Source organism: Rhinopithecus bieti, unplaced genomic scaffold (assembly GCF_001698545.2).
Source record: "Rhinopithecus bieti isolate Rb0 unplaced genomic scaffold, ASM169854v2 scaffold_10223, whole genome shotgun sequence".
Taxonomy (NCBI): Eukaryota; Metazoa; Chordata; class Mammalia; order Primates; family Cercopithecidae; genus Rhinopithecus; species Rhinopithecus bieti.
In genome coordinates this window covers 3,062,747-3,075,950 of record NW_016806659.1, presented here as the reverse complement: position 1 = coordinate 3,075,950, position 13,204 = coordinate 3,062,747, and the positions used below count along the sequence as shown (strand labels likewise).

The window sequence follows — 13,204 nt, the reverse complement described above, 5'->3', positions numbered from 1 at the left end:
AAAAAAAAAAAAAAAAAAAAAAATTTTTTCAGTTGGTAAGCCTGTTATTCCTTAATTGAGGTAAGTCACATAACAGAGAATTCACTGTTGTAACCATTTTAAAGTGTATAATTCAGTAGGATTTGGTAAATTCACAGTTTTTTTGCAGCCACCACCTCTGTCAGGTTGCAAGACATTTTCATCATCCCAAAAGGAAATTCTATTTTTGTTAAGCAGTCATTCTCCATTCCTCTCATTCCCCGGCCCTTGGCAAACACTAATCTTTTAGCTTTTTGTCTCTGTATATTAGCATGTTCTGGATTTTCATATAAATGTAATCACACAATATGTGACTTTTGTGGCTGACTTCTTTCGCTTAGCATTTTTTTTTTTTTTTTGAGATGGAGTCTCACTCTGTCGCCCAGGCTGGAGTGCAGTGGCTCGATCTTGGCTCACTGCAAACTCCGCCTCCTGGGTTCATGCCATTCTCCTGCCTCAGCCTCCCGAGTAGCTGAGACTACGGGTGCCCGCCACCATGCCTGGCTAATTTTTTAGTATTTTTAGTAGAGACAGGGTTTCACCGTGTTAGCCGGGATGGTCTCGATCTCCTGACCTTGTGATCCGCCTGCCTTGGCTTCCCAAAGTGCTGGGACTACAGAAATGAGCCACCGTGCCTGGCAGCATAATGTTTTTGATATTCGTGTTGTATTTATATCAACTTAATTTCTTTTTTGCAGCTGAATATTATTTAAATCCCTTTTGACTTGTGAAAAAAATCTATTCTCATTTTATAGTAATAGAAACTATACTGTTAGAATAATTTTATTCTAATGTAATTAGGTATTTGATTTGGAAGTCATAATTTTAAAATATGCTTTTGAGCTGGGATCTGTGACTCATGCCTGTGATCCCAGCACTTTGGGAAACTGAGGCGGGTGGATCACGTGAGGCTAGAAGTTTGAGACCATCCTGGCCAACATGGTGAAACCATGTCTTTAATGAAAATACAAAAATTAGCCAGGCATGGTGGCAGATGCCTGTAATCCCACCTACTCGGGAGACTGAGGCAGCAAAATTGCTTGAACCCGGGAGGCAGAGGTTGTGGTGAGCTGAGATCATGCCACTGCACTCTAGCCAGGGCAACAGAGTGAGACTGTCTCCAAAAAAAAAAAAAAAGCTTTTGGGCTGGACGTGGTCCAGGCTCATGCCGGTAATCCCAGCACTTTTGGAGACCCAAGCAGGTGGATTGCTTGGGCTCAGGAGTTCAAGACCAGCCTACTAAAATACAAGAAAATTACCTGGGCATGGTGGCATGCGCCTGATGGTCCCAGCTACTCAGGAGGCTGAGGTGGGAGGGCTGCTTAAGCCCGGGAGGCGGAGCTTGCAGTGAGCCGAGATCACACCACTGCACTCCAGCCTGGGCGACAGAGCGAGACTCCATCTCAAAAAACAAAAAGCAAAAAACAAACAAAAAAAAACTTTCCAAAACTGCTTTATTTTAGAATTACTGGCCCAGACATCTGAATTGAAGCTGGTAATTGAAATTGGGATGCTGAAACTTAATTGGATTCATGGAATAACTGAGTAAACAGTCTTCCACCAGCCTTATTGAATCAACTGCTTAGTGCTTTTCTGCCGTTTAATTCACGCACAGCTCTAAGACATAGAATATTTTTCATCTTATTTCAAGCTAATGTTTGCCAAGGACCTTCTGGGATTGCTTCAGAGTGGTGGAAGTAACACAAGTTAAATGCATATTTTATTGCACTATTTATTTTTGGTATGCGAAAGTCAGGATTTCTTTTCCCTCCACCCCTCCTCCTCGTTGCTGTTATTATTATTCAAATTTAATGGTCTTAGGAGGGACCAATGTGACAAGGCTGAATCCAAGACTATTTCATCAAAAGGAAATCCAAATTTTTTTCAGCCTCATTGTTTAGTGTCTAGAGAGTGAGATAAGGCAGTTTTAAGAATACAGACAAATGGCCGGGCGCCGTGGCTCACGCCTGTAATCGCAGCACTTTGGGAGGCCGAGGTGGGCAGATCACGAGGTCAGGAGATCGAGACCATCCTGGCTAACACGGTGAAACCCTGTCTCTACTAAAAATACTAAAAAATTAGCCGGGCATGGTGGCGGGTGCCTGTACTCCCAGCTACTTGGGAGGCTGAGACAGGAGAATGGCATGAACCCGGGAGGCGGAGTTTGCAGTGAGCCAAGATCGAGCCACTGCACTCCAGCCTGGGCGACAGAGTGACTCCATCTCAAAAAAAAAAAAAAAAAAGAATACAGACAAATAATGGTGGCCACAGTCTTTTCTGCTTTTGAAAACAAAAGCTATTGTGGAAATGTTTCTAACTTCTCTCCTTTATTGTATTTATAATAGTTTTTAATTTTATTTTATTTTTGGAGACAGGGTCTTGTTCCGTCACCTAGGTTGGAGTGCAGTGACGCTATCATGGTTCACTGCAGATCTGACTTCCCAGGCTCAAGTGATCCTCCCACCTCAGCCCCCCGAGTAGCTGGGGCAACAGGTGCGCACCAGCACACTGGGCTAATTAAAACAATTTTTTTTTTTTTGTAGAGATGGAGTCTCACTATGTGCACAGGCTGGTGTTGAACTTCTGGCCTCAAGTGCAGTACTCCTGCTTGGCCCCCCCAAAGTGCTGGGATTACAGATGTGAGCCACCATGCCTGGCCTGATTTTTAAAACGTGCTTAAAATTTATTTTAAAATCATGCATATTTGTATTATTGGCATGTAAGTTTAAATGTAGAACGTTGAAGTTGAAAACTATAAGGTCTTAACATTTTTCTCTTCAGATATAAACTTGAGGTTACCTTTGTAAATATGTAAATAATACATACTGAGAAATAAGTTTTTGTGGTATTTTGCTCCTGAAATTTGGGCATACGTACTTTCTTTGTTCATTATAGATATGAAATAAGGTAGTTTATTCCTCTTTCTACATTATTCCTAGGAAATTTAAAAGAACATAAGTCAAATTTTAAAGAGCTTTTAATGACTTGTATAAAATGGAGTCTTAACAATAAACATAAAAGTAATTAGTTTTATCATCAAACTTCTAAGTGAATTTTTTTTTTCTTTTTCTTTTTTTTTTTTTTTAAGACAGAGTCTTGCCCTGTCGCCCAGGTTGGAGTGCAGTGATGTGATTTTGGCTCACTGCAACCTCTCCCTCCTGGGTTCACATGATTCTCCTGCCTCAGCCTCCCGAGTAGCTGGGATTACAGGAGCCCACCACCACGCGCCAGCTAATTTTTTTTTTTTTTTTTTTTTGAGACGGGGTCTCGCTCTGTCGCCCAGGCTGGAGTGCAGTGGCTGGATCTCAGCTCACTGCAAGCTCCGCCTCCCGGGTTTATGCCATTCTCTTGCCTCAGCCTCCCGAGTAGCTGTATGTTCATGACTGTAGTTCATTGTGTAACTGGAAATGATGCATGTTAGATAAGGGAAAAGAAGTGTAAAAAGTGTTAATTTAAAAATGTTTTCAGGCATTGTTGCAGTGCTGATATTTGAAGTGAAAGTACTTTTTCCTTATCCTAGTATCCTAGAAGGAAAACATCACCATGGCTACAGAAATTGGTTCTCCTCCTCGTTTTTTCCATATGCCAAGGTTCCAGCACCAGGCACCTCGACAGCTGTTTTATAAGCGACCTGATTTTGCACAACAGCAAGCAATGCAACAGCTTACTTTTGATGGAAAACGAATGAGAAAAGCTGTAAACCGAAAAACCATAGACTACAATCCATCTGTAATTAAGTATTTGGAGGTAAGCCTAATTAATTTGCTTCAGATGACCAAACTTTGGTTATTTATTTGTTTCATTTAATTTTTTTGAGATGGAGTTTCTTGTTGTTCAGGCCAGAGTGCAATGGTGCGGTTTTGTCTCACTGCAACCTCTGCCTCCCAGGTTCAAGTGATTCTCCTGCCTCAGCTTCCCAAGTAGCTGGGATTCTAGGCACCTGCCACCATGCCTGGCTAATTTTTGTACTTTTAGTAGAAACAGAATTTCAACTATGTTGGCCGGGCTGGTCTTGAACTCCTAACCTCAGGTGATCCACCCACCTCAGCCTCCCAAAGTGCTGGGTTTACAGGCGTGAGCCACTGTGCCTGCCCTGGTTATTTAAAAGAAGATGATTTTCTAGGTGTAGTGTAGTAAGTTATGTATACCTGTGTTAGTTGAATTAGTGGGACAAGGTGGAATTTCAAATTGGCTCATTTAGGAAGAACCTCAAACCACCAGCACTTTCTAAAATTCTGTGCCTGTATCATCTTCTAAAAAATTATTAAAGTTAGACCCCATTTTAGAAACAGGATTTGCTCTAAAAGTTCACAAATTAGAAGGGAGTATTTTAATCTCTAGGCCAATCTTAAAACACTTGTTAAATCTGCAGTGTATATGAAATAATAAAAGACTACCAACATAGGAATATTTTTGTGAGACAATGGCTTGGAGAACATGGATTCTCCCACTTCCAAGCCCTGGTGTTAGGTGGTACTTAGAGGCAGGGAAAGGGCTTTACGTTCTTGAGGACTGAACGCCTACTGCAGTCCTACAGGGTAAAAGCAACTCAGATAGTAAAGTCAAGGCAGGGGTCTACCTACAGTTTCCCGTTAGTTATTTAAATTTACTTGGGTTAAGGTAGGAATTAGCATTATTACTAATATTACCCCATTAGGTTCATTGGTCTTAGGTTTGGCTTCCTATGAAAATCTGTCTGTTTTTCATTACTTTAGACCTGTGGTAAAGACTTATTTGCATATTGGGCCTAATTAGTATGTTGCAGGCATACTGGAGAAAGAGATTCAGAGATAAAGACAGATTTTGATTTTTCTGGGAATTTCAATTGGGGAAGTAGGCTAGGAGAGAATTTGAGAGGAATTAAGAAGACCAAGGGCAAGATATGAGGAATTGTTTTGTGCTTAGGGCTTTGAAGGAATTGGGGATGTCTGTTTACCCTCTCTGCTGTTTCCTTTTCTTAAGGTAGCATCAGGGAGACTGTGTTGGAGCTGACAGTATCTTGGATGAGTGGGTAGGGGCCAATATGATAAAGTGAGGAGGGAAGTTTTTTTTGTTTTTTTGAGATGGAATCTCGCTCTGTTGCCCAGGCTGGAGTGCAGTGGCACCGTCTCAGCCCACTGCAGCCTCGGCCTCCCTGGTTCAAGTAGTTTCTGGCTTGTATTTTTAGTAGAGACAGGATTTCACCATGTTGGCCAGGCTGGTCTTGAACTCCTAACCTCAAGTGATCTGCCTGCCTCGGCCTCCCAAAGTGCTAGGATTACAGGCGTGAGGCACCACGAGGAGGGAAGTTCTAAGCAGTGTTAGTAGGATCAGAAGGGAAAGCTCTCTAAGGCACCCACTATTTTAGAAAATAGTATTTTTAAATTCTGTTTATCCATTTTTAATATAGCTTATGTTTTGGTAATTTCAGATTGAGTATAATTAGAAAATAATATTTTAAAATTCTGTTTATCCATTTTTAATATGGCTTATGTTTTGTTAATTTCAAATTGAGTATAATTAGACTATATAGTCATTAATTGATCTATTTATTTATTTAACAGAACAGAATATGGCAAAGAGATCAGAGAGATATGCGGGCAATTCAGCCTGATGCAGGTTATTACAATGATGTAAGTATATGATGTGTCATACTAGCTTAATACACACTTCCTTGCTTGAATATTTTAGCTTTAACTACATGACTTCAAGTCCAGAATGGTCTTTTCTCTTTACATTTTTATAATTAAAATATTCCCAAAGGGATAATATAACACATCTGTGTAAACCGTGCATTATGTTTTTGTCTCAGTTTAGATTTTCCTTTTGATCTAATGATGGGTGAATTTTGATTTGGGGCTTAAAGCAATGTCCAAAAGAAGCTGAGTAATCTAAAGTCTTGTAATTGGAAAATTAATTTTAAATTTCTTAAAACTTAAACTTGAACTTAATAAGCTTTATGTGAACATGTTTAATTGTGTTGACTTTAAGTACTAACTGGGTTAGTACTTGTACCAACTTGTACTGGGTTAGTACTGGTACTTGATTTTCTTGTTTGTTTAGTAATAATGGGTATTTAACTTTCCTGTATCTCACTTTTCTTCACTTAATTAGTAAGCTAATTGTAATAATTCTTTATAATAGTTTTTATGGGAAAGTTTTATATGGTCCCAAATTTGTCTTTAAATGTTGAAATAATTACCTTGCCATGTTTCTGGTTTCTGCCTTGTATGTAATCAGGAGCTCTAAGAACCCAATTTTCTTTTTTTGTAGCTGGTCCCACCTATAGGAATGTTGAATAATCCTATGAATGCAGTAACAACAAAATTTGTTCGGACATCAACAAATAAAGTAAAGTGTCCAGTATTTGTTGTTAGGGTAAGTAATCTGTTGGATATTTTGGGGGAAAATTAATCCAGAGTTACATAGCAAATGTATTTGACAGGGCAAAGAAAATTAAACATTATTTTAAAAGTATATCTGGGCTTATAATTGGTTTATTGCTAGTAATTTTATTTTGGAATATCCAGTTGTTTATCTACTTTATCACCATTGAGTGAGATATCACTTTTTGGATTGTTTTTCTTCATGTGGCAGTTTCTGTAGAATTCTCTCCATAGATGGATACATGTTGTAGCAGGTCTCAGAGTTGCCTTTGAATAGGAATGCTTTTGTTATTATTTAGAACAGCAGCATCCCAAGGTAAATGAAGAATACTTAGGAGTTACTAGGCAGGAAAACATCTGAGAGCCGAAGAACTAGGGTGTACCGTAATTTTTAGCTCTGTGAAGGTACCTACTAGGCACTTAATACATTTAAACTGAAATTTTAAAAATATAATTTTTAGTTGTAACCCTGATTTTCATAGATGATAATGTAATCATTTTCTTCTTTGTGTTTCGATTATTCCATTTCCTAGCTAATGCACTTGTTGGTTAACAGTATCCAGAGGTGTAGAATGGTTAACAATCTTAAGTTGAGCAAATAACAGTTGAAAAAAAGTGAGACCGAGAAAAGATGATTGTGGCAGATGAGGAAAATAAGCAGATCTTCTGATATCAGAGGAGTATGATAGACAACAGGGAGAACCAAAAGGTCCTGGGAGAGAGATGTCAGTCTGAACTCCATAGAAATAGCTGCATTTAGTCTTACGCCTAGTATTTGCCTAAGAGGCCTTAGGCAGTAGACACATCCCTCATGCCTGTAATCCCAGCACTTTGAGAGGCTGAGGTAGGTGGATCACCTGAGGTCGGGAGTTTGAGACCAGCCTGACCGATATGATGAAACCCTGTCTTTACTAAAAATACAAAAATTAGCCAGGCGTGGTGGCATGTGCCTGTATTCCCAGCTGAGAGAGGAGGCTGAGACAGGGGAATCACCTGAACCCGGGAGGTGGAGGTTGCAGTGAGCCTAAATTGCGCCACTGCACTCCAGCCTGGGTGACAAGAGTGAAACTCCATTTCAAAAAAAAAAGAAACATTGTTATGTGAGTAGAAGCAACCAGTGTATAGTATAATTTTTTTTTTAATCAGGGAATTTGGTCAAAGGGATATGATGTGCAGCTGATTTTAATATCCTCTTAGCATAACATGGAAAACCTTTTTGAAAAGAATAAAATCCGAGCACGCCATATCTTATAAGGTGGGTAAATGTTCTCATTTGGGGATTACACTATAAGGTTTTAGGAAGAATTTGCACATAGTAGAGGCGCAATCAAAATCAAAAGATGTTAAGGTATAAAGACTGTGGGCTGTGTGTCTACAGTTTGGTTGTCTGTAGTATTGACTGGGTTAGGATCCATACCAGATAATGGAAACTAGAAAGGGACGAGGCTTTTAATCTGATAATCAAAACTGTGACTTACAGGTAAGCAATAAAAAGCCAAATTGTCACATATATTTGTGTAATTTAAGAAATAACCTTCATTTATATATCCTATCTTACTGTTCTATAAGCACATATGTATTTGTATTTTTCAACTTTGTGAGAGTTTTTGGAAAATAGGATTGTTATATTGACATTTTGTATGTTTACATCATTGAAGGAAAATGAGGATGTGATCCATCATAGAAACTTGAAAATAAAAAGTAAAAACAAAAAATTTGAATGTTTCAAATTAGCCATCACATGCTACAGATTTCCTTTAGTATGCAAATTGTGACATTAAAATACTGATGTAAAATATTTAAAGGGCTTTAAGTGCAAAAGTAATAAAGGGCTTTAATTTAAAAGGAGAAAAGGTGCACTTAAAAGTACAAAAAAAAATTGGCATTGTCATTCCCTGAAAATACGTACATCTATTGTGTATCAATAAAAAATTAAAAATGTTGGTGTAGTGTTAATTAGTCATGGCACTATTATGGTTTTTTTTGAGAGTAGATCAGCCTAGGAGTTATCACTGCTTGGTACTTTGAACGGAGGAGAGCTTACAGTTTTTTTTTTTTAAAATATATTTAGCTGCGGGAAGAGTTTGATAGCCTCAGTGTCCTTAAATTGGCACTTATTATTATCTTGTTATTTTTTTAATTATTTATTTATTTATTTATTTATTTTTGAGACAGAGTCTCGCTCTGTCGCCCAGGCTGGAGTGCAGTGGCTGGATCTCAGCTCACTACAAGCTCCGCCTTCCGGGTTTACGCCATTCTCCTGCCTCAGCCTCCCGAGTAGCTGAGACTACAGGGGCCCACTACCTCGCCCGGCTAGTTCTTTGGAGTTTTTAGTAGACACTGGGTTTCACCAGATTAGCCAGGATGGTCTCGATCTCCTGACCTCGTGATCCGCCTGTCTCGGCCTCCCAAAGTGCTGGGATTACAGGCTTGAGGCACTGTGCCCGGCCTGTCTTGTTATTTTAATTAAACACTGGTAACTTTTCTTTCTGAATTTGTCCTCTCATACTTGTAAGCACCAAATCCTTTATCCAGTCTTTGAGTTGTTCTGGTGACCTTATTTATGTTAGTCTATCATATAGCCTAGGGAAATGAGGTCTTCGCATGTTCTGTTTTGAAATGGTCTTTAGCATGCATAGGTGCGTGTAATTTAGTGAGTAGGTGCGTATACTCATAATGTACTTAGTATCTTTAATTCAGCTAATAAGCCAAGGGACTAGAGCTTTCCTTGCTCTGTGTTGTTTTCTGACAAAGTACTTCTGATAAAGTTGAGTTACATTTAAGCAAAAGTCAGTTTCATTTATTTAATGTCAGTTATTCGTGTTTTATAAATACCTTTAAAATGTCAAAATTAGTGAAGTTGGAGGATGTGTGCCCTTGTATAACCTGTCTTTTTTTCTCTCTTAGTGGACTCCAGAAGGAAGACGCTTGGTCACTGGAGCTTCTAGTGGGGAGTTTACCTTGTGGAATGGACTCACTTTCAATTTTGAAACAATATTACAGGTAATAGTAATCACCAGATGGTGGTATCATCCTATGGTACTATAAAGAACTTGAGATATAGTCACTTCATTGGCATTGTTAAACTTAGAATTGGACAAATTATTGCCTCGAGTCAGTATATGCTCTTGTAAGCCTTTAGTCATATATTCTTTGAAGCAGCACCTTACTAATTAATGTTTTCTGTTTTCACAGGCTCACGACAGCCCAGTGAGGGCCATGACGTGGTCACATAATGACATGTGGATGTTGACAGCAGACCACGGAGGATATGTGAAATATTGGCAGTCGAACATGAACAACGTCAAGATGTTCCAGGCACATAAGGAGGCGATTAGAGAGGCCAGGTTTATACACAATATACCATTTTCTGTAGTCCCTATTGTCATGGTTAAATTATTCTCTAAGTGTATTCTGGGTGCAGAGATGCATGGGCTCTGTCAGATTCTGGGAAATTTTCTGCACCCTATAAACACAATATTTTTCTTTGTTTTCACACATTCACCATTTTGCTGGCACCTTTCTCAAGTAGTGTTGTCCCGGTATCAGCCTTTGCAATATGTTAGAGATGTACTGTCTGCCGCATTTTGCACTGGTTTTCTCTTTTCATTTATGATTAATAATGTGTATACGTTATTCCTTTTTATTATCTACTGTGTAAGACAAGAATATTTCATTCCAAATAAAGAATTCAGTCTTTAATTATGCAACTGAATAAAATCTAAAGCCTGCAGAAAACAACTTCAGAATTCACACAAAGTGGAAAAAGGCTTAAGTGAAGACCTGGTTGGCTTGGTTATGCCACGACTTCCAAAGGAAAGTATAGGACTAAAACCCTCACAGATAACTGGATGTGGCAAACATTAATGGAGTAATGAATGGGTTCTTCAAGCTTTGCAGCTGTAAGCAGATCATTGTCAAGAAGACTCTAGGACTTTTCTTCTGATTCACTGTTGATAACATCACTTATGCAAATGTATACAATAAGTGGAGTTTAAAATATTTTCAGTGAGTTGTATATTTTTACACATCAGTGAGGTATGTATAGTAAACCTGGGGGGAAAAGTTCCAAATACAAGCCTGAAGAATTGCTGCAGCCTCAGAATAAAGCTAAGCAGCATTCTTTAAGGTTGTGCCACCCATGTGTGGGGGAGGTTGACATCTTTATAGAAACATCATCCACTGTAGTCATTTGCTTATCCTTTCAGAATCTTAACAAATTGTTGGATGAACATGCTTCTGCTTTGTAGATTTTGCCTTAGTGTCTTGCCCATACATTGAGTTTACACAGCTAGTCCTTTCTTAGCCATAGGATTCCAAAGTTCAAGGGAGTTTTTAGAGTTATTTGAGAAACTTGAATGATCTTTCACTACCGGGAAAAACTGAATCCTTCTTGCAGCAGATTCTTTGGCTTGAAACACAAGTCCGAATGTCCTTATTTTAAAGTTTTACTCAAAAGGTGCAACATTCATGGAATAGCTTGCCAGGAAGATGTGAAAATTTTCTACAGACCTTTGGAATGGATGAGAAACATCATATGTAGGGATGTTTAGCAATCATTCTTTTAATAGACAGCCCACATTGTTTCAGCTTATCATTTCATGAAGTGTCTGAGGCAGAAGCTGATGATAATTTTGGGAGCAGTATTCGTGTGCAATTTAAAAGACTATGGGAATACTGCAAAAATAGAATCCATTTAGTTTCACCACTTAAGGCAGCTTCATGTGATTTCCTGGTATGATAGAAAATAGAGAAGGAACATGGATAGCATTAGCACTAATAATACACACTTGAAGTTCTCAGAATACTGATGATTGAAAACTCAAACAACTGCTCTGTTGAAGACTTCTTTTGATGAGATGCCTATGTTAGCTGACGACATTCGCTTTAAGGGCTTCTTCACTGGATTCTTCCCTCTCCTGTTTATAATGCAGCACAGTGTTTTTATTTTTCCCTGTCTGAGAAACACAGATTATCTGTTAAATGCTGACTTCTTTCCCCTGCTGTGTGTCTTCATGTAACAGTTTCTCACCCACGGATAATAAATTTGCTACATGCTCTGATGACGGCACTGTTAGAATCTGGGACTTTCTTCGTTGCCATGAGGAAAGAATTCTCCGAGGTACGTGTACTAACAGTACTGATTGGAATATTTAAATAGGGAAGACATTTGTGGCTAAATCATCACAAAACCACAATACTGGCTTACATCTCCATTCAATTTTCTTACATATACACACCGTCTCAGGCTCTTCAAAAAAACCAACACTTTCTCTGATTCACAGTCATTTTGTAGGTTTTTACTACCAGTGTTATCTTTGAATTTTTCAGCTATAAATTAAATACAAGAACGCTCCCCCCTTACTTGCTTATCTGTGTGCATCTTTTAGGGCCGTATTCCTTTTCCTTTCTTGTAGCCAGGGTACTTGTTCCCAGCATATTGACACTGTGGTTTGATTTAGATAGCTGTCATTCCCCTGCCAGTCCTTTTACAACATGAATTAACCAACAAGATAGAGGGATCCAAGCTACACTTCTTAGTGTTACTATTTCTGAAAGCGGTTGGTTTTTCAGTACACCACATTTGTACTACATGGCCTGCGTGTTACTAAGTTCGGGTGGCATTGCTTGTTTACTTTTGTTGATTTTCTAATTAATAAACCTCTGTGTATTACTTCATTCTATAACTGAAGTCCATATTCTCACTTCGATTATTTTAGATTTTGCATTAGAATATTGGACTCTATAAAGTGGGACTGTTGAAATATTAACAGTACATCTATGTGAGTTACGTGAATTCAGTGGTGGTAGAGTTAAGGAATTTGTTGGATATATGCAATACAAACATCACAACAAAGACACTTCTCACTGGATCCTGTTAGTTTATTAAGTAGGAAGGTAGTTTTCTCAAGCGCTTAGTATGAACCTGTTGAATGTACTGTTTAATAAACAGTACCTTCTACTCCATACCCTTGATTCCAGGATGCCACAAAAATACTGTCTTTCTCTGACACATAAATACAGGGTGGGAGGATGGGTGCTACAGGTGTTGGGTGTCAAATTATTATTCAGAGCTTTTCTCTTATGTTCAAGAGTCAGCAGAGATAGTTGCCTCGGTTGAATCGTTAAGTTTCTCACAGGTTTTCAGAGCTTTAGCTGTAGCATATAATATTGATGCTTTGCAGACAGGAAAGACTCTTGAGATACTTTAACCTGTATTTCAGCCCATATTTCAAGCCAGTATCTTCCATCACATTTGCTTAAACACTCCTGACTTTGCACATTTTGTTAGGGTTTATCCACAGTACTGTATGATGTAGCTTTCATAAGGATAGGGAACCTGTCACATTGAGGGAGTTTACTCACTATAAAGGTCATAATATTGTATAACTTCAGAATGAGACAGAGACTTTGAGATGATCATGTCTGAGTTATTTTATGGATGAACTCCATGATCCCAAGGGTGTAAATGACATGTTCAAAGCAAAATAGGTTCAGAGCCAGGACTAGAATCTTATCATTTGACTCCCAGCCTAATGCCACACTCATGTTGAATCTTTCCTCACTATTAGTCTTAGCTGTTAAGCAGAAACAATTTAAACATTTTCTAAGTTTTTAAATTCCTGGAAACTTAGAGAAAATGAAATGATTTTATTTATTAAAAGTAACTCTGGCCGGGCGCGGTGGCTCAAGCCTGTAATCCCAGCACTTTGGGAGGCTGAGACGGGCAGATCACGAGGTCAGGAGATCGAGACCATCCTGGCTAACATGGTGAAACCCCGTCTCTACTAAAAAATACAAAAAACTAGCTGGGCGAGGTG

General features: G+C 38.7%; 1 protein-coding gene across 3 annotated transcripts in view; it reads left to right on the top strand.

Moving 5' to 3' along the window:
* WDR33 (WD repeat domain 33) overlaps positions 1-13,204 on the top strand; it is a 113,935-nt gene that overhangs the window by 42,068 nt on the left and 58,663 nt on the right. For all 3 annotated transcript variants that reach the window (XM_017877357.1, XM_017877358.1, XM_017877359.1), the window contains exons 2-7: positions 3,539-3,765; positions 5,562-5,630; positions 6,271-6,375; positions 9,291-9,386; positions 9,579-9,730; positions 11,408-11,505. In XM_017877357.1, coding sequence (XP_017732846.1) covers positions 3,562-3,765; positions 5,562-5,630; positions 6,271-6,375; positions 9,291-9,386; positions 9,579-9,730; positions 11,408-11,505 — 724 coding nt within the window. In that variant the 5' untranslated portion in view covers positions 3,539-3,561. The remainder of the gene's footprint in view (positions 1-3,538; positions 3,766-5,561; positions 5,631-6,270; positions 6,376-9,290; positions 9,387-9,578; positions 9,731-11,407; positions 11,506-13,204) is intronic.